The 21,236-nt window shown below is 44.7% G+C and overlaps 1 protein-coding gene across 1 annotated transcript; it reads left to right on the forward strand.

Annotated features, from left to right (window-relative positions):
- Positions 1-558: 558 nt before the first annotated feature.
- Cenpv (centromere protein V) lies at positions 559-13,961 on the forward strand. The gene is made up of 5 exons (XM_028776546.1): positions 559-952; positions 3,348-3,446; positions 5,851-5,920; positions 11,316-11,430; positions 13,621-13,961. Exons 1-5 carry the CDS (start codon positions 609-611, stop codon positions 13,743-13,745), a joined length of 753 nt encoding a protein of 250 aa, XP_028632379.1. The 5' UTR covers positions 559-608; the 3' UTR covers positions 13,746-13,961.
- Positions 13,962-21,236: the final 7,275 nt, after the last annotated feature.

Consider the following 21,236-nt stretch of genomic DNA (forward strand, 5'->3'; position numbering starts at 1 on the left):
ACTTAAAATTGAAAACAAAATCTGGGGCTGGGAATATGGCTCAGTGGTAGAGTGCTTGCACAAGGCTCTGGGTCCTTTTCTCAGTTCTCAGCAAAACCACCAAAAAACCTGTTGACCATTGATCAAACTGATTCCAGCTGTCATTTATGCTTCAAGTAGCAGATGTCCGACAATTTACATACGTTAGCTCATATTAGGTATATGATAGTTTCTGCAAAGTTGGTAGCGTTACCACCTTGGAGACCACTAAGTCACCCAAGCGTGTCAGCTCTGATATGGCTATGAATTTATGAATTGAGGCCTGACTCAGGTCTCCAGTCCCGTATGTGTGGTTAGAAGTCCTGGCGTCAGCAGAGACCGGGAGAACGAACGTCTTCTCTGATCAAACGAGACCCGCTACCTGCAAGCGCAGGTGTAGACGCGGTCTCCTTAGACAGACCTTCAGCACTCAGCCACACGGCCCAGGGTCTCTCGTTGGGTCCTGAGCTCGCGTGTTCCGTAGCGCCGCGCACCACCCCCAGGGCCTTCAGGTTGTCGGAGGCGGGGACGTGCATCGGCCGGCGGGAGCGCGCAGAGCTGAGAGGCCTGTGAGCCCGGCTGAGGGAGACATGCGGCGGACTCGCAGCGCCGTGGTCACCGACCCGCGGGAGCAGCGGCGCTCGGGGGCCTCCGGGGGCCTAAGCGGCGGCGAAAGCCGCGCGCGGCGCTCCCAGAGCAGGACTAGGGCCGGGGGCGGGGGCGGGGCGGCCGGTCCGCAGCCATCGGCAAAGCCGCGGCCCAAGCCACCGCCGCGGGCCCAGGAGGCGGCCGCCGAGGAGCCGCCGCCGGCGGACACCCCCGCCGCCGCGGTGTCGGCGCTCGACCTGGGGGAGCAGCGGGAGCGCTGGGAGACGTTCCAGAAGCGGCAACGGCTCAGCTTCGAGGGCGCCGCCAAGCTGCTGCTGGACACCTTGTGAGTGTGTCGGGGGCGGCGGGCCGGCACATGCGAGGTGCGCACGGGCGGCGGGACCCGAGGCTGAGTGCGGAGCGGTGGCGGGCTGCTCCGGACAGTGTCCGGCTGAGTTCGCGGGAGGGCCCCTCCGGGTGAAAAAACAGACACCCCTGGTTTCCCAGCTACCAAGACCGTTTTATCCGTATTTACACGTGCTTTCGGGGAGTGGGCTGGAGGAAAGGTCGAAGTGGAGAATTTACTGGCCTGGGGAGCGAAGGCCGGTTGTTCCGATCAGTTCCCTGGAGGGAGGGTGCGGGGTGCAGTTATTGATCTAGGAGGGAAACGCGCGCAAAGCGTTGTCCAGGACGGTCGCTTGCAGGGAGAGTGGGGAACTAAAGCTTTATGCTCTCATCCCGAGTCCGGGCTGGCAGGCTTTACTTTGCGCTCTAAGGTCTGTGCTTCTGAAGTGCTTCCAGCTTCTTTGATGGCCTAAGGAGCAGATCAGAGGTCCGTTATTGGGAGAAGAGCTGATAACTACTCTGGCCAGATGCATGGTTTTTGGCAGAAGTGATGTGAACCCCTTCCTCCTTTACCCATTGTGCTCCGAGAAATCCCGAGTACCCTAGTCATAGCTCTCATTCGCAGATGAGTTAAAAAGAACAATAAGAGACGGAGAGAACTAACATTAACCTAACAATTGCTTCGCAATCTGAACTACTTTTCATAACAACAAGATGTTCTTTTGTCTTTGTTCCAGAAGAAGTTCTCTAGGTTTTGGTGCATACTCTAAAAAATGAATTATTTGTTTAGCTTTCTATGTGTTTCGTTTACTCAAGTTTATTCTCTTAGGCTATAAATTGAATGCTTTGAAACATTAAAACAAAAAATCAGTTAAAGCTTAAAAAATTAAATATAACACGGAGTACCTGTTGTGTACTATCTACTGGGAGATCTAAAATGATACTATATAAAACTCCGTAGAGCTGGGCATGGTAGCACATGCCTATAATCCTAGCATTCAAGAGGCTGAGGTGGAGGAGTATAGCGATTTCAAGGGCAGTCTGGGCTACAGAGATAGATCATTTCTCTGAAGAAAGAGAAAGAGAGAAAGAAAAACAGAAACAAGCCTGTGAGAAGGTGATCCACGTGTGTAAACCAAGGGCAAGGAAGGTGGAGGCAGGACTAACTACAAGTCAAGGTCATCCTTGTCCACATACTTAATTTGAGGCCAGCTTGAACTGCAATGACACCCTGTCTCAAAAGGAAACAAAAAAGCTCCAATCCTTAGACACACAAAGCAAAAATTTGAGGCAGTATTTCCCCTAAAACAAAGTGATAACGAGCTAAAAAAAGATACTAAAAATATTCGCACGGAAAGAGGAGTTTCACTCAACAGATTAGCACGCTTTATGCTTGCTTAAATTTACTTTATGGTCTACTAAGCTAACTTTTGAAAAAAGAAAATGTGTGTTATATACACTAACATTTGGTTCAAATATCGCATAAAAAACCGGAGAACTGTATAGCAAATATGGGCTCTCTTAGTGGGATAATCACGGTGTGTGTGTCTCACTGTGTTATTTGAAATTTTTTTTTTACAATAAGCATTGTATATAGAAGAAGAAAATGAGATATTAACTTGTTAGAGAAACTAGGAGAGCTGCTTTCAGTCTTGCCTTTAATCAGATGGCAAATTGAAGCTGCTGTGAGCTGTTTTCCCTGTGGTGGTTATTCAGAAGTCACGGTGGAACATTCTCTCATTTATTTTTGGCAAGAATATTTAGTCTTTTGGGGAAGGGGCTTCAATGATGTTCATTAAATCTTAATGTTCAGTTATGGGGCTGGCTCCAACTGTGTACAGTTGTGTGAAAAGTCGTGTACTTGAGAAGCATGAGGAGAGTGAATGCAGTTAGAGAAGCCATCGTTGTCCCCTCAGAAGGCGACTGGGCCACCTGTCTTACTTTTTCATAGCCACTTGTGCCATCTTTATTACAATCAAAACTTGTTTGGCCTGTTTGCCTAGTGGCTGCTTAAGGCTAATAAGGTTTCTACTTGGTCCTTAGCTTGTAATTTATAAGAAAAATCAATCAGTTGACATATACATAAAAATGTTGGGGGTGGGGCAGATGAGCCAGGCTACACTCCTATCCTCATATTTACTGAGTTCCGGGAATATTTTATTTTGCAGTCATAAAATTCAAGACAGTTTCCAGTTGAAAGTTCAAGGCTAGCCTGGTCTACAGAGTGAGTTCCAGGACAGCCAGGCCTACACAGGGAAACTCTGTCTCGAAAAAACAAAACAAAACAAAACAAAAAAACAAACAACAACAAAAAAAACACAGCGTGAGGGAGCCAGGCCATAAAGCCCCTGCTTGTCTGTCAGAAATTTTTATGCTCTAGTTTTTATTTCATTTAGTGAGTACCAGGGCCTGGTGAAGCACACAGGAGGCTGCCACTGTGGAGCAGTTCGTTTTGAAGTTTGGGCTTCAGCAGACTTACACATCTTTGACTGCAAGTGAGTATTTTATCTTCCCAAATTGGTTTAGAAGACTTGAAGAGGAAAAAAAGGAGGGGGGGGGGGCTGTGCTTCAGACCAATGTGGAGAGTCAGGGTCTAGATGAAACAGTGTTGGCCATGAGCTGATAACTGTTACATCAGGTACTGAGGACATAAAGGTTCATTGTTCTGTTCTTTGCCTTGTGTACAACTTGGAATTTTCAGTGATAACTAAGAAAAAAAAATGTATCATATGTTATTCACTTAGTGTGTGCGTAGATCAAAGGACAACTTGTGGGATGGAGTCTGTTCTCTCCTTGTCCTAGGGTCATTTGGTCATCAGACTGGTGGCAGGTACTTTCACCTGCCAAGTCATCTCACTGGTTTGATAATTTTTTTTTTAAAGTGGGGGAAGACTAAACATTCTGAGTTAGTCAGAGTAACACCCATAGTTTGTGTGTTCAGGAGTCTGTGTGTGTTTGTACCACAGAGTTACACAGCAGTATAGTTCAGGTGACAGAAAGCTGGGATTCTAGGGCTGTGGCTTATAGTCTCGGGCCTCCAACTGATCCCACTGATTTAGGGGTGATTAGAAGAGGTAGATCAGGCTGGCCGTAATTCCCTATTGGGTTGCTGGGAATCCACTTTGAGCAGAATCTTCTTAGGAGTCTCTCAGTGAAGTTTAATGGAAGTAATCTGGTGGAGAGTTATTTACACCTGGAAGCTTTTCATGCACTGAATCTCTCTCTGTTCTTGCCATGAAGCCCATAGTGCCACCCCGAACAGTGGAAGGCCTGCTTTTTTTTTCCTTTTAAGAATTATTTATTTACTTTATATATGAGTACACTGTAGCTGTTTCTAGACACACCAAAAGAGGGCATCAGATCCCATTACAGGTGGTTGTGAGCCACTATGTGGTTGCTGGGAATTGAGATTACTGGGAATTGAGCTCAGGACCTCTGGAAGAGCAGTCATCTGAGCCATCTCTCCAGCCCCTGAAGGCCTGCTTCTTAGCATCTTCCCTGACATTATAATAGAGCAGGAATAGGCTTTGCTTTCTGGACTGGCTATGGGCGTGTACTTAATTACTCAAGAGGGTCCAGTCCTTTTTCCTCTAATTGTACCTAAATCTTATATGAATAATAAATACTATAAATATTATTTATTATATAAATAATAAATACTCCTCAAGTGTAGAACTGGCTAGGCCAGTAATGAAGTCCAGATTTCGAAGGAAGCATTATGGCATATTTTTTTAGAGATTCCTATACTAAGTCAGAATACTTTAAAGTATAAATTAGGGCTGGAGGTAGAACCTTTCCCTAATATGTACAAAGCTGGGTTTGATCTCCACCACTGCATAAGCTTGGCATGATTATATGCCTGTAATCCCAGGGGGAGGTAGAAACAGGAGGATCAGAAGTTCAGGGTTGTGTCCTCAGCCGCATCAGTGTTTGTGACCAGCGTGTGTACGTGAGACTCTTTTCTCAAAATAAGCAAGCAAGGAAAGAAGTTCAAGGCCATCTTCAACTCTATAGTAAGTGTGAAGCCAGCCTGGGGATACATGAGACCCTGTCTAAAAAATAAAATAATGTTAAAATTTTAACATGACCCCTCTATTTCAAAGAACAAAATAAAGTTAAAATTTTTAAGAACTTATTTTATGCATGTGGATGTTTTACATGCATGAATGTCTGCACAACATGCTCCCAGAATGTAGAAGAGGGTGTTTGATACCCTGGAACTGTGAGCTACCAGGTGGATACTGGGAATTGAACCAGAGTCTGCTGTTACTCTTAACTAATCCTCTTAATTGCTGAGCCATCTCTAGTTCCAAAGTTAAATTTCTTAAAAGAGTTGGAGATATACTTTAGTAGTAGAATGCCTGCTTAGTATGCATGATACCCCGGGTTCAGTATGCCTAGGGTAGAGAAATAAAAACAGAGAAAAATAGTGGGTTGAAAAGATATTGACTCAATTTCCAGTTTGGTATTTCTGAGTAAAATGCTTGGAGCTTGATTTTCTTATGTGGAACTAGAGGAAACCTAAGGTTCCTTCCTCGGTTCTGATGTGCCCGTCTAAAGAGGCACGAGAGTATAGCAGCGTCTGAAATTCATCTTCTGAGTGTCTTTTAAGTCCACTGTTTCTCTTCAGGGTCGGGAGGGGGGGCAGCAGAAATGAGGTCCAGGATTGCTGAATGCTGTGTGGTCTCCCCTGCTGGCTCTGTCACCAGTAGGCTTCACTGCCACGAAGAGCTGAGGCTTCAGGTGGCCTGTCCAGCTGCCTAAGTCCTCTTCCCTGGATGGTGCTGAGAAGGGTGCCCCACTTGAGGTCAGCTGGTTCTGCAGGCATTGGGCTGGGATGCTTGGGAACGTGGGTAATGCAGATGACAACTGACAGTCCGGCCCTTGCTCTCTCTGTAGCTGTAGCATTTGCAAGAAGAAGCAGAATAGACACTTCATTGTTCCAGCTTCTCGCTTCAAACTCCTGAAGGTTAGTACTGAGGAGGAGGGTAGAACCCATGTATAAGAACCACAAATCCCTGCCCCATCTTCTATGCCTGCTATCTGTAAACTGAGGGACAGAGAGCTCAGCAGGGGATTTTAAGGACTTTGAGATCCTTTTTTTTTTTTTTTTTCTTAGATGGAGCCTCTCAGTATGTAGCCTAGGCTAACCCTCAAACTTATCTTCCTCTTACCTAAGCCTCCCAAGTGCTGAGGTCACAGACTTGTGTCACTATTCCTCGTTGATTATTTTTCACTTTTTTTTTTTTTAAGTGTTAGGAATTGAACTCGGGGGCCTGAACAATGTTGCTCATAGGTTTGCCACACTGAGCGCTGTCTCTAGTCTACAAGTCTACTTTAACTGACTTAGTTGTTTTAAACTTTTTCATTTAAATTTTTTATTTATTAGTGAGTAGGCACCTGGCACAGCACACATGTGGAGGTCAAAGGACAGCTTGGTGGAACAGATTCTCTCCTTCTACCTCCAAAGGTTTTTAGGCATCAGACTCAAATCACAGCCTCTGTGGTAAACACCCTTACCTGTTGAGGCATCTCACTAGTCCCTGTTTATTTACTTTTTGAATTGATAAATTGTTTGAGACAGCCAGGCTGGCCTTGAATTCCTGACCTTCCTGATTCTGCCTTTGAAGAACTGGGCTCACAGGCACACACCACTATGCCTGTCTTCTTTTAAGTGTTGGGATTGAACTCGGGGCCAAAGTTTATTTGATACCATTGTAGAAACATTTTTCAAATTCAGAAAGCCACAAAAATAAAAGTCATTTTGAAAACTGAAGAATTATCTGAATAACCTGTATTACTTTTGAAAAAATATAAGAGAAATAAAGGCATTCAAAGGTAATCATTGCTATTTTGACACACTCTTTTATATGTTATTCTTCCTCTCCTCCAGTCACCCCTCTCTCTGACTGAGTCTCATGTGTCCCAGGCTGACCTTGAACTCCCGATCCTTCTGCCTCTATCTCAGTGCCAGGAGTAAAGGTCTGTGCTACCGTGCCCTTCTGCAGTGCTGGGGATTGAACCTAGTGCTTCATGAATGCTAGGCAAGTCCTGTAATAACTGAGCTATGTTTCTGGCCCTACACATATTATTTTTTATATAGATATGTATCTAAACATCTAAGTCATCTGAGTCATCTCACATTTATTTATTTTAAATATGAGATCTTGCCCTATGGCCCAGACTGCCTCCTGTGCTCCTAAGAGGCACCCCTGCCTCAGTCTCCTAAGTGCCTACCACTCCAAGTGCTTGTGACCTTGTTGGTTTGGATGTCATATATTTTTATCAAAATATTACATAAGCCAATGTGCTGGCTAGTTTTATGTTGACTTCACACAAGCTCGAGTTACTAGAGAGAGGGGACCCTTAATTGAGAAAATGGCTCAGTAAGATTGGGCTTTAGGCAGGTCTGTAGGGCATTTTCTTTTCTTTTTTTTTTTTTTTTTTTTTTTTTTTTTTTTTTTTTTTGGTTTTTTGAGACAGGGTTTCTCTGTGTAGCCCTGGCTGTCCTGGAACTCACTCTGTAGACCAGGCTGGCCTCGAACTCAGAAATCCACCTGCCTCTGCCTCCCAAGTGCTGGGATTAAAGGCGTGCGCCACCACTGCCCGGCTCTTTTTTTCTTTTTAAAGATTTTTTAAGGTTTATTTTTATTTTATGTATGTGAATACACTGTAGCTATATTCAGACACACCATAAGAGGGCATCAGATCTCATTATAGATGGTTGTGAACCACCATGTGGTTGCTGGGAATTGAACTCAAGACCTCTGGAAGAGTAGTCAGTGAGCCATCTTAACCGCTGAGCCATCTCTCCAGCCCAATATAATTTCTTAAATGAAATCAAGCCAGGAGTGCACTGCTGCAAATCCAAGAACTAGGGGGTCCCAGTGGTACCCAAATCCTCTTAACCTATGCACCCACCAAGTTGACGCCATGTGCCTTGTTCCTAACTAGAATGCCATGGACTCCCATCATCAAAGTTTGCCACATGGAGGTAGGTGTGGTGGTGCACACCTTTAGTCCCAGCACGTAGGAGGCAGAGGCAGGCAGATCTCTGTATTTGAGTTCAACCTCGTTTACAGTAAGTTTCAGGACAGCTAGGTCTACATAGTGAGACTCTTGCTATTAAAAAAAAAAAAAAAAAGGTCTGCCACATGGGTCAGTCCTTGACTTCTTGCCAGGCAGAAAACACCAACAACAAATCCAATGACTTTGTCATTTTTCATTCTTTGGCCTGTGCTAGAAAAATTTTATATCAACTTTATATGAACAAGTGAGGATCATTGGAGAAGAGAAAACCTTACTTAAGAGAAAGCTTCAATAACATCAGTCTAGGCAAGCTTGAAGGGTTTGGTTAAGCTTTGAAACACATGAATCTGTAGGGGCCAAACCTACTGAAACCACCACAAGGCTCTCACGGACCCTGGTAGTTCTGATGCTCCCAGGATGGGTAAGAGCCCCTCATTACAGTGTCCTTGTGTGCACACATGGCTCCAATTTCTTCCTGCAGTAGATGGTGTGTAGTGATCCACGAGGAAGTGTGAAAAGTACACTAGTAGTAAGTCGTCTGGCTGCAATTGACTCCGTGGTTAAGAGCCCAAGCGTGAGTCAGGACCCAGTGTTTCTGATTTCCTAGAGCACCAACAAACACACAAAATTAAAAATAAATCTTAAAAAAAAAGTTTAGGGGCTGGAGAGACCATTAAGAGCACTGGCTGTTCCTCCAGAAAACCCAGGTGCTGTAGTCCCAGGGGTCTGATGCCCTCTTCTTACCTTCATGGAACCAGACATATACTAGGTGCATATACACGCACACGCAGTCAAAACACCCAAACACATAAAATGTAATAGATAAATACAAAATTAATAAATGGGGCTGGAGAGATGGCTTAGTGGTTAAGAGCACTGGGTGCTCTTCCAGAGGATTCAAGTTCAAGTTTAAGATTTTCTTAAGTTCTCCAATTCCAGGAGATCTGACACCCTCATACAGGCATACATGGAGGCAGAACAGCAATGCACATAAAATAAAAATAAATTAAATTAAAAAAAAAACACTCAAAAATGTTAAATTTATTTTTTATGTATGTGTGAGTCTGTGTGTATGTGCATGTATGTGTCTACATGGTTGTGTGTGTACATATGCAGAAGCCCACAAAGGCCAGAAGAAGGCATTGGATCCCTGGGAGCTGGAGTTCTAAGACATTGTGAGATGCGTAAAGTGTGGGCTTTTCTCTTCCCTCCCTTGTTCTCAAATAATGATGTGACACGGAGACCTTTATATTTACTAGAAGCTTCTTGCACTATAGCTGGGTAGATACTCATCATTCTAACCTGACTATGCTGATATGACCTACTTCCCAGTCACGTAGCCCGTTACCTGCCATCTTGGCCTGGGCCACGGCCTTCTCCTTCTTCTGTGTTCTCACAGCTTCCCCGTCCCACCTGAGACCCCCCCAGTCCTCTGAAAGAGCAAGAAGGACTTTTAACTATTTAACCATCTAGCCCCTCGTTGTCATGACTACTGTTATTCTTTTTTTGAGACAGGGCCTCATGCAGCCCAAGCTTGATCCTCCTGTCTCCACCTTCCAAGTGCTAGCGTTACAGGCACGCAACACTACCACTAGCCGAATGTGTTTCTGTATCTGCTCTTAAATGCCATGCTAACCACCATTGTGGTTTTTAAAATCATTTTCATTTCATGTGCGTTGGTGTTTTGCCTGCATGTATGTCTTCTGTGTGAGGGTGTCCGATCCTCTGGAACTGGAGCTACAAACAACCATGAGCTGAGCTGCTGTGTGGGTGCTAGGTCCTCTGGAAAAGCAACCAATGCCTCTAAACACTGAGCCATCCCTCCAGTCTCCACAGTTTGTGATTTTTTTTAAAAAAAGATGTATTTATATTGTTATGTGTATGTATGCATTGTTATTAAGCACAGGTACGTGCAGGTGTCCACAGAGGCCGGAGGGGTTGTTAGGCCGGTTGCTCTTATGTATGTACGTGTGTACATACACATGTGAGTGCAGGTGCTGTCTGTGTACATTGGCGTGTGAGCTCGCTGTGGAGCAGGAGTTACAGGCAGTTTTGAGCTGCCTGAAGTTGGTGCTGGGAACAGAACTCTTCTGCAATAGCAGTATGTGATCTAACTGCTGAGCCATCTCTCCAGCTTCACATTTGTGATTTTTTTTAAAAAACCCTTTTTCACCAAGTTATAAGAAATAGCCTGTGGGGTTGGAGAGATGGCTCAGTGGTTAAGAGCACTGACTGCTCTTCCAGAGGTCCTGAGTTCAATTCCCAGTAACTACATGGTAGCTCACAACCATCTGTAATGAGATCTGATGCCCTCTTCTGGTGTGTCTGAAGACAGCGACAGTGTACTCATATACATAAAATAAATAATTTTTTTTAAAAAAATATCTTTTTGTAGGTCATCCATGTAAGCATCATTTCATATCTTCTGTTCTTTCAGTTGTCCATTCATATACTTTTTCCATTTTTCATTTATATTATTCATTAAGAACACTAGCCGGGCAGTGGTGGCGCATGCCTTTGATCCCAGCACTTGGGAGGCAAAGGCAGGTGGATCTCTGAGTTTGAGGCCAGCCTGGTCTACAGAGTGAGTTCCAGGACAGCCAGGGCTAATAGAGAAACCCTGTCTCGAAAAAAAACAACAAAAAACAAGCAAAAACAAGAACACTAACCGTGGGGCTCAGTGGTTGGGAGCACTGGGTGCTCCTCCAAAGGAGCCAGGTTCAATTCTCAGCATCCACATGGCAGCTCACAAATGTCTGCACCCCTAGTCCCAGGGGATCTTACACTCTCACACAGATGTACATGCAGGCAAAACACCAATCCACATAAAATTAAATAAATTATTAAAGAACACCTCAGGACTTAATGCCCAGAAGTAACACTACCTATAATAGCCTGCCCCCCCCCCACATTAAATAAAAGAAAGAAAACTAACCGTTTGCCTATGACATGTAGCAAAGAGTTTTTTCCTAGTTTATCATTAATATCTCAAGTATAGTCAGTAGTGCCCTTAAGATGTTTGCCACTGTGTTTTTTTTAGACATAGAGAGCCAGTCCCTCAGATCTCTTATGGGTCTTCTGTTTGACACCAGCGAAGGCCTGAAGATGGTCTGTTCACTGTGCAGTTGGCATAAGAGATCCACAGACTGTCATGAACTGTGTCTGGGGAGTACAGATGGGTCCCTGACTTCAAGATGCTCTCAGTCTTTTCTAGGAATCAAGCTGTCCCCATAACCCAGAGAACTGTACAAAAGGGCACCCCCTCTAATGTTTCAAAAGATTGACTTTTAGTAACATTAAATGATGAGTTTGTCTGTCTGTCCCTGTTTTCTCAGGGTGCTGAGAGCATCACCACATACACGTTTAACACACACAAAGCCCAGCACACCTTCTGTAAGAGATGTGGTGTCCAGAGCTTCTATACTCCACGCTCCAACCCTGGGGGCTTCGGTGAGTGAAGGGAGCGTCTGCGGGCTTGGGACCCCGAGGTGCCTAGAGTGCTAGTGGTTGGACAGATGGGTCCTGGCATGTGTCAGAAGAACAAGGTCCGTCCGATGAGCTGGTCAAGTATCTGGGCATATGGTAAAGTTTTCCATCTATAGGTGGTTTTTATCACTGGTACTATAGGGCTATGGGGAGACCTGTAAGGTAGAAGATCAGTGGGATGGGGGTGAAGAGAGGCTGGGTGGTTAAGACTGCTGGCTTGTTCTTCCAGAAGACCAGTGTTCGATTCCCAGTCTCTATCTGAACTCCAGTCTTGGGAGTCTGACACTCTCCTCTTGTCTCTGTGGGCACTGCATGCATGTGGTGCACAAACAGATCTGCAGGCTAAACACTTATACGCATAAAAGAAATAAGTGTATAAAATAAAATTCAAATTAAAAAACCAAGATGGGTAGGAAATGGGCCTGTGGCTTTGGGGGAGGCCACTGGAACAATGAAAGTATAAAGGGAGGGAAGAGGCCAGAATGATGGCCGGTGCTAATATTATTTTAAAACAAAAGTAAGGGCTATGGCTGTCGCTCAGTGCTAGAGCAAACACTTGCCTGGTATGCATGATCCCCATCCTGCTCCTAAATAAATAAATAAAAAAGTTTAGTTCCAGGAAAAAAGAAAGTCCTCTACAGTGGCTACTGTCTGCATGGACTGTATACTCGATTTCATGTCCACAGTTAAACAAAAGGCAGGACAGGGGGAGGAGCCAAGTGTGGACGTGGTGGTGAATATCTTTGATCTTAGCACTTGGGAGGTAGAGCCAGATACAGCTCTGTGAGTTCTAGGCCAGCCTGATCTACAGAGTGAGTTCTAGAACAGCCAGGGCCACACAGTGGGACCCTATCTGGAAAAAAGCATCATCAACAAGGTGTGCTGGTGCCTAACCCCAGCACTTGAGAGGAGAAGGTAGAGTGATCGGAAGTTCAAGGTCACCTTCAGCTATGTAACTACTTTGTGATTAGCCTAGGCTAGAGACCTTCCTGTCTCAAAAATAAAGATATGGGGGAGCTGGAAAGTCAGCTCAGTGGTTAAGTTCTCTGGGTGATCGTGCAGACGATCTGGGTTTGGTTTCCAGCACCAAAAGGTGGCTCATACCATCTGTACTCTCAGGGGTCCAGTGCCCTTTATTGTTCTCTGCAGGCACCAAGCATGCTTGTATACATATTCATGGTACACAGATATGTATGCAGACAAAACACCCATACACAGAAGAAAAATACATTTATTTAAAAAAAAAAAAAAAGCAAGAGGAGCCTCTAGAGTCCTCTTCAGGCCCTGCTTGACCTGGAAGTGGAGTGGCTACAACCCGCCCTTAGAGTAAATAGAGACTGACTGTCTCTGTGTAATAGCCCACCTGAAGCTGTGGGTGCAGCTGTGACTCTGCCTATGCCTGTCTTCTGGTGCAGAGAGGAGAAGGCATGATGTCATGCCAGTCTCCTCACCCCATGTCTTCAGCTGCTGCTGCTGGTTCCTGGTCCACCAAGCCCTAGTTCCTTGGAACAAGAAAGGAGTTTTTGTTGTTCATTTGTTGGGTTGTTTTGTGTTTGGGGAACTGTCTTTTATTGTGTAGCCCAGGCTAGTCTCAAGGCAGGCCTCCTGCTTCTGAGGCCTAAGTACTGAGATCAGGCATCATGCCTGATCAAGAGAAGATTTTAATAGTTATAAAGTCCTGTATAAATTGCAAAGTATTCAATTCTTTATCTAAACCCAGGAAAAGCCTGAGAAGTTTTCAGACTGCCACTCAAAAGAGATTGTGCCAGGCCTGAACTTTTCTAATACTTTTCATAATTAATGGCCCCCACCCCTCTTTGTACTAGGGACTGAAGACAGGGCCTTGTACATGCTAGGCAAGTGTTGTACCACTGAGCTATGTCCCCAGGCCTCAGTGTGGTTTTGAATGCTATGTAGCATTGGTTGACCCTCATCAGGGCATCAGATCTTCATGTGGCAGGTGAGGACCAGAAGGCTGAAGGCGTAGGCCGACTAGAGCAGTGTTAGTACAGTATTAGTAATCAGCAAGCCACAAGTCATCCTCACGAGCTGCCTGCCACTCAGGTAGCTCGCGTGTGGGATAATGGTGCTTGCAACACATTCTCTGGTCTTACCCACACTTGGAACCCCTCTCTTTGTTCCGCTTGCCCCTAGGAATCGCCCCCCACTGCCTGGACGAAGGCACCGTGCGGAGTGTGGTCATTGAGGAATTCAATGGCAGTGACTGGGAGCGAGCCATGAAGGAGCACAAGACCATCAAGAACATGTCTAAGGAGTGAGCAGGGCAGCAGCCCTGTAGGTTGCGTGGGTGTGTGTCGCTGTGCAGGCCTGGGCTGCCATCTCCACTCCCCATGTCCCTGCGGTTCGCTCCAGCCACCATTTCTTTAGGCAGCTCTGCCCTTATCCCAGGTTTCATGTAAGACAGTTACCCTCCTCCCTTCCTACCAACTTTTGTGTGATCTTTTAGAAAATAAATATTTCTGACACTAATGCTATTACTATGACGTATTTCTTTGAACTTTTACTTTTGCTTCTGAGGCCTATCACTTCAGAGCAGATTAAAATAGCAGGCACTATTAAGATGCCTGCAGCCACACTGAGAAGAAACAAGACAGCAGTTACCACCAGAAGACTAAATGATTACAGTCCGAGTGAGCTGTGAAGACCTGAACTCTAGGTGCTCAGGGTGCACAGGGCTAGTCCAGGAGTGCCTGGGAGGCTGTGACAGGAGTCACTCTGGACATGCGCTTTTAGTTTATTTCTTATCTATTCATGTATTTGATTATTTTTGTCACAGTGGGCTCTTAGTTGGCAGGTTTGTTTGTTTGTTTGTTTGTTTTTTAACAGATTGTTGTGAGCCACCTGGGAATTGAACTTAGGACCTCTGGAAGAACAGTCAGTGCTCTTAACCACTAAGCCATGTCTCTAGCCCCCCCCCCACACACTTTTTTTTTAAGATTTTTTTTTCTTATTTATGAGTACACTACATCTGTCTTCAGACACTAGTGCATTGAATCACATTACAGATGGTTGTAAGCCACCATGTGGTTGCTGGGAATTGAACTCAGGACCTCTGGCAGAGCAGTCAGTGCTCTTAACCATCTCTCCAGTCCTTAGTTGGCAATCTTTTTCTTTTTCTTTTCTCCTCCTCCCAATAGTTTCATCATGTAGCCCAGGGTGGCCTGTGTCTGCATGCCTCAGCCTCCTGCGTGTTAGGTTATAAGCGTGCACTGCTGTGCCTACCCACATTTTTAAAAATAAGGTAAACCAGCTTCTTTATTTTGATTTTCTGTCGTTAAGTGCTGTGGTTAGAAGCTAGGCCCATATGCATGCTAGGCAGCAGCCTTAGCCACTTAGGTTCTCTCTCTCTGGTAAGACAGATGTAGCACAAAATGTAGCATCTTAACCGCACATGGGAACACAGGTTATGCATATGAACACATACCACACGAATATACATCCCCAAAAATGAAAAAAGGACAGTTTGGTTATTCACCAACTGAAGTTTTAGTGTCAGAAGGTTGGTTTTTATTATAAAGGTAATTGAGAAACTGAAAACAGCTTTGAATAAGGCAAAGCCAGGCCGTTATACAAAAATTATAATTAAATTGTACTCATGTTTATTAACTACTTAATATTTTCCAGGAACTATTTAATGTAATTGAACAAATAACTCAGTCTTTTCTTTTAAAAAACTAGCAAAGAAAAAAATTAGCAAAGGCTTTTAGTATCACTATAGCATTTAAAAAGTTAATCTGGGTATGGTGGCACACACCTTTAATCCCAGCACTTGGGAGGCAGAGGCAGGCAGATCTCTGAGTTTGAGGCCAGCCTGGTCTACAGAGCGAGTTCTAGGACAGCTAGGGCTACACAGAGAAACCCTGTCTCCAAAGAGGGAAGAATCATTAGTGTGCATCCTTGTATGCTATAGTCTGCCTTAACAACTGCTTATTAAGTACTCGGGTATGTTCACTGCTTCACAGAGAGGTTTGAGGGAAGCCACATGATGGAAATGCAAAGGAACAGAGAGACACTGAGCCAAAGACAAGACTGCAGGGGAAGAGTCCCCCAAAGAGGTCACCTCAGAAAATGCTGTCATTTACAACTCAGACTCTGAAAGCGTGACAGCTGAAGCCAGATCCCAGGAACCCTTGGTGGGAAGAGAGAACCCACTCCTGAAAGTTGTTCTCTGAGTTCCATGTTTGTAGGGGAGACAATCCATCAAATAGACTAACTATCAAAGTCAGTCCTAGGGATACACAGCCACAGAGACTGCATTTTCACAGTCCAAACTCCATGGTTGCTCATGTCTGTAATCTCAGTATTCAGGAGGCAGAGGCAGGAGGATCGTGGCAAGCTCCATGCCAGTCGGTCAAAAGAGCAAATTTCAGACAGTCCAGACTTCACAGTAAGACATAGTATGTCTCAAAAATAAACAGACAAAGGTGAAGTGGAAACGTAAAGGTTCTTTGGAGAGTCAGTTGTGTTGGATGGTGTTTTGCTGGGGGAAACACGTGAAGAAATGTTTTCCTGAAGTGGACACAGGTGAAAGACTAAGGCAGACTCGTGAAGGAACGTTTTGCTAAAGCAGACACAAGAGAGAGGATGTTCTGTTAAAGCAAATCTGTGAAAGGACACGTGATGAAGGACTCTTTGCTAACAACACTCATGTATTGATCTTACATTGTGTGGTTGAGTTCCATTTGTTGGGACTCCATAGAGAGAAACGCACCTAAAATATCTGATTGGAAGATTGATGTCAGCTGAGACAGAAGCCTGTGCTGAGGCAAGGCACGTGCTGAGGTAAGACCCGTGGAGGACGCAAGATGTTCAGAGGGTAGAAATAGGACTCTACAGACAGTGACAGGCTGAGTTTGGCTTGCTTATAGAGCTAGCTATGCAATACTTGTGGGTCTTCCGATGATCTTAGCTTCCCCAAGAGACGCACAGCCAAGAACTTCTGGCATTCCTCCTTGGTCCCTCCTGCTGAGGCTGAGGCCTGGCTGGTTCTGCTAGGTAGTGCCACCACCACTGCTGTTTCATGTTTTCATCCCGACGCTACCGAACTGGACTGCTGATGAAGTGTTTGCAAGTGGAGTGGATTGAGCTGCTGTTTCTGCAGACCTGTGAACTGAACTGCAGTTTTCCAGACAACACAGACAGGAGTTGCTCCCAAGATCCTTTCTAAACAGGTCCACTTGCCCCATATCCTTTCTATTTCATTGTCTCTGATGGTTAGTGGGCTACAAGGGCGGTTAAAATGTTAAGAACCACCATTAAAAATAGACATTTAAAAATATTAAAGTTACATGAAGGAGCTGGAGAGATGACTCTGTGGTTGGGAGCACTGGATGCTTTTCCAGAGGACCCAGGTTCAATTCTCAGCACCCACATAGCAGCTCACACCTGTCTGTAACTCCAGTTCCAGGGGATCCGACACACATGCAGACAAAACACCAATAAATATAAAATAAAAAAAAAACAATAAAAAAAATACCAAAAATTCTAGGCATTCTGGACTTTATGTTTAAAAAATAGTTTTAAAATTTAATTTCCTAAAAAAGATTTATTTATATATTTTATGTATATGAGTGCCCTATCTGCACGTATAATGTATCCCATTATAGATGGTTGTGAGCCAACATGTAGGTGCTGGGAATTGAACTCAGGACCTCTGGAAGAACAATCAGTGCTCTTAACTGCTGAGCCATCTCTCTAGCCCTAAAGTGTTGTTTTGTTTTTTAAGACAGGGTTTCTCTGTGTAGCTCTGGCTGCCCTGGAACTTGCTCTGAAGATTAGGGTGGCCTCAAACTCAGAGATCTGCCTGCCTCTGCCTCCTGAGCACTGGGATTAAAGCAATGCCACCACCACCGATTTTATTTTATTTTATCTTATTTTATTCTATTTTATTTTTTGAATTTCCCTCTTTCAGCCTCTCCACCCTGCTAGACTTTGTAAGGTATAAGGGAGGAGTTTACTTCCATATCATCAAAATGGGTAATAGGTTGCCAACAATTCCTTTGATTAATCAACCATCAATTTTTCATGGATTTAAAATGCTAATGTGCAAAATGTATTTTCAAATCTGTAGTTTTCATTTCTTCTCATTTATTAATTTTTAAAAAATTTATACTGTGTGTCTTCATGCACGTGTGTGTGTGTGTGCCTGAGCCTGAGCCTGAGCCTGTGTGCAGTCTATGGCATCCTTAGAGGTCAGAGGATAGCTTGCAGAATCAGTTCTTTCCTTTGCCCATGTGGCTTTGGGGGATGAACTTGGGTCATCAGGATAGTGGCAAGCATCTTTACTCTCTGGCCCAAGCCTGTATTCTTTGTTTTGAGACAATATCTTACTGTGTGGTCCTTGCTACCCTAGAACTGACCTTGAATGTACAGATCTGCCCACTTCTACCAACAGGCCTGGGATTTAGGGGTGATGGCTGACCTTTGTTATCACCTTGACTACATCTGGAATCTTTTAAACCCCAAGCAGCTTGGCATGCCTATGGGAGATTTTTACTTGGTTGGATCACTTGAGGTAGGAAGACTCGCCCTAAATTAGGGATGTACCTTCTGGTGGCAACTTATATGAAAGGAAATGTAAGAAGGAAACTTGCCTTTTGCTTGCTTGCCTTCACTCGCAATGGCAAGTCCATCTATTCTGCTGCTAAGGCATTTATTCACTATGATTAAATTATATTCCTTCCTTCAGGATTCCAAGGGAAACCAAAGACCAGCTGAGACATGTGGCCTTGTAAAATGAACAACTAGCAGATTCTTAGCCTTCCTGTTTCAAGGTAGCAATTGTTGGACTAGCTAGACCACAGACTGTAAGCCACTCTAATAACACACACACACACACACACACACACACACACACACACACACATGCATACATGTAAACCTATTACAATTGTCTTTCTGATTTATGGTTATTGGATTTGTACTGGTTTACCTTTTTCTAGTATATTTTAGTTCTAAAAAACTCAAGATGAGCAGTGGTAGTGCATGCCTTTAATCCCAACACTTGAGCAGAGGCAGGCAGATCTCTGTGAATTTGAGGCCAGCATGGTCTGCAGAGTGAGTTCTAGGACAGCCAGGGCTACACAGAGAAACTCATTCTTGAAAAAAATCAAGAAAAAAAAATCTCATCAGTAAAGCTTTGTGCCATATGACTGTTGTCAGCTGGCACCAGGCCCTTGAAGAACTCTTATTTTGAAATGGTGGCTAATTTTTAAGTTCTTTCTATAGTATAGTATTGTGAGTGCATTCAACTGAAATTGGCCACCGAGTTTGGGATTGCTCAACTTAATGCCAGTGTTTTTTATTGTGTGAGGACAAAGGAGCAATCTGACTCTTTAGTTTAAAGAGACACTTTGTCAACACTTTGCCTGGGGCCCAAGCCCATACAGGCCTGAACTTATCTCCCTTTTCTCCCTCCATCCTCATAGCAGGAGCACCCCAGCCTTGTGATCCTGAGTTCCATGTCTCTTATAGTCACAAGTAAAGCCAAACAGCTCCTCTGTTATAGGAAGTCAATATCAGGACACAGAAGACCTGGAGTTGTCCATGGATGCTTGTCTTACTTTTCTTTTTTTTTTTTTTTTAAAGATTTATTTATTTATTATATATGAATACACTGTAGCTGTCTTCAGAGACACCAGAAGAGGGCATCAGATCTCATTACAGATGGTTGTGAGCCACCATGTGGTTGCTGGGATTTGAACTCAGGACCTCTGAAAGTACAGTCAGTGCTCTTAACCACTGAGCCATCTCTCCAGCCCCTTGTCTTACTTTTCTATTGTTGTGGCAAAACACCATGACCAAGAAACTCATAAAAGGCCGGTAGTGGTGGCGCACGCCTTTAATCCCAGCACTTGGGAGGCAGAGGCAGGTGGATTTCTGAGTTCGAGGCCAGCCTGGTCTACAGAGTGAGTTCCAGAACAGCCAGGGCTACACAGAGAAACCCTGTCTCGAAAAACCAAAAAAAAAAAAAAAAAAAGAAAGAAACTCATCTTGATCTATAAGAACGAGGTGGCTGGGTGGAGGGTGTGGGCAACGGGACCTGGCATGAGCTTTTACAACCTCAAAGCCCCAGTGACACACCTCCTCCAACAGGGCCACACCTCCCAATCCCTCTCAAACAGTTCTTCCAAGTGGGGAATCAAATATTCTAACTGATGAGCCTTTGGGGTGCTGATTTCATTCCAACCACCATGGTGCTCACTACCAAGGCTTTGAAAGGTTCTAAGACCCTGATTTCCATGTGGTCTTACAAAACTGAATTGCTTGGACCCTGTTTATGTGCCGTGGCTGGGATTTGTGGTATTCTGATATTGGCTTAGGAAATCATTTGTTTCTTCTAAGCGTCCCACTTGGTTGCCATGGGATTATAAACACTTGTCCACTGGTGATTTAATCTATTCTATCATAGAAACTGCTTCTGCTTCCTTATTTTAATTTAGCATTTTCATATGCTGGGTTATTCTCTCTCCCCTCCCCCTCCCTCTCCTCTTCCCTCTCTCCTCTCTCTCTCTCTCTCTCTCTCTCTCTCTCTCTCCCTCTCTCTCTCTCTCTCTCTTTCTCCTCTCTCTTACTTTCTCCCCTGTTCTCTCTTTCTGGAGCTAAGGGCTGAACCCAAGGCCTTGCTAGGTAAGTGCCCTACCACTGAGCTAAATCACCAGCTTCAGCTTATTTTCTGTCATTTCTCAAACAGAATGGATGCTTTCTACTATTTTTTGTTGTACGTATTCTCTCTCTCTCTCTCTCTCTCTCTCTCTCTCTCTCTCTCTCTCTCTTAAGATTATTTATTTCGCTGGGCAGTGGTGGTGCACACCTTTAATCCCAGCACTTGGGAGGCAGAGGCAGGCGGGTTTCTGAGTTCGAGGCCAGCCTGGTCTACAGAATGGGTTCCAGGACACCTAGGACTACACAGAGAAACCCTGTCTCGAAAAACCAAAAAATCGAAAAACCAAAAAAAAAAAAAAAAAAAGATTATTTATTTCATGTATATGAGTATATTGTAGCTGTCTCCAGACACACCAGAAGAGGGCATCAGAGCCCATTGCAGATGGTTGTGAACTACCTTGTGGTTGCTGGGAATTGAACCTGGGTCCTCTGGAAGAGCAGCCAGTGCTCTTAACTGCTGAGACATTTGTCTAGCCCCAGCTTTGATTTTATTTTCTGTTTGAGCTAGGGTTTTGTTTTGGAAGATGGTGGTGGCAGTGGTGGTGGTGGTGGTGGCAGTGGTGGTGGCAGTGGTGGTGGCAGTGGTGGTGGTAGTGGTGGTGATGGTGGCAGTGGTGGTGGTGGTGGCGGTGGTGGTGGTAGTGGTGGTGGTGGTGGCAGTGGTGGTGGTGGCGGTGGTGGCAGTGGTGGTGGTGGTGGCAGTGGCAGTGGTGGTGGTAGTGGTGGTGGTGGTGGCGGTGGCGTTGGCGTTGGCGGTGGCGATGGCAGTGGCGGCGGAGGCGGAGGCGGCAGCGGAGGTGGCGGTGGTGGTGGTGGCAGTGGTGGTAGTTTTCTGTGACGGTCTTATATACATGCTAGACTGGTTTTGAACTTGCAATCCTCCTATCCCAGGCTGTCAGTACTGGGATTATAGGGTTTTGGCACTACACCTCATCTGATGCTCTTTGATTATGGTCACACACTGTGAACAGAGAAGCTTTGTGTTGGGGGCACTTATTAAGGATTTCTCAGTGATCAATGAGTAATTGGTGTTTGTAAATAAGTAAATAAGTCTGTCAATTAAGTGGGTGTTAATGTTTCTTTTT

The sequence above is a fragment of the Grammomys surdaster genome, unplaced genomic scaffold (assembly GCF_004785775.1).
Source record: "Grammomys surdaster isolate TR1022 unplaced genomic scaffold, NIH_TR_1.0 270, whole genome shotgun sequence".
Classification (NCBI taxonomy): Eukaryota; Metazoa; Chordata; class Mammalia; order Rodentia; family Muridae; genus Grammomys; species Grammomys surdaster.

Bases quoted from the DNA above. Each gene is read 5' to 3' on its own strand.
- Cenpv (XM_028776546.1), top strand. From the start codon at position 609: ATGCGGCGGACTCGCAGCGCCGTGGTCACCGACCCGCGGGAGCAGCGG. The intron at 953-3,347 runs GTGAGTGTGTCG...TATTTCATTTAG, and splicing joins AAGCTGCTGCTGGACACCTT to TGAGTACCAGGGCCTGGTGA. The intron at 5,921-11,315 runs GTTAGTACTGAG...CTGTTTTCTCAG, and splicing joins CTCGCTTCAAACTCCTGAAG to GGTGCTGAGAGCATCACCAC.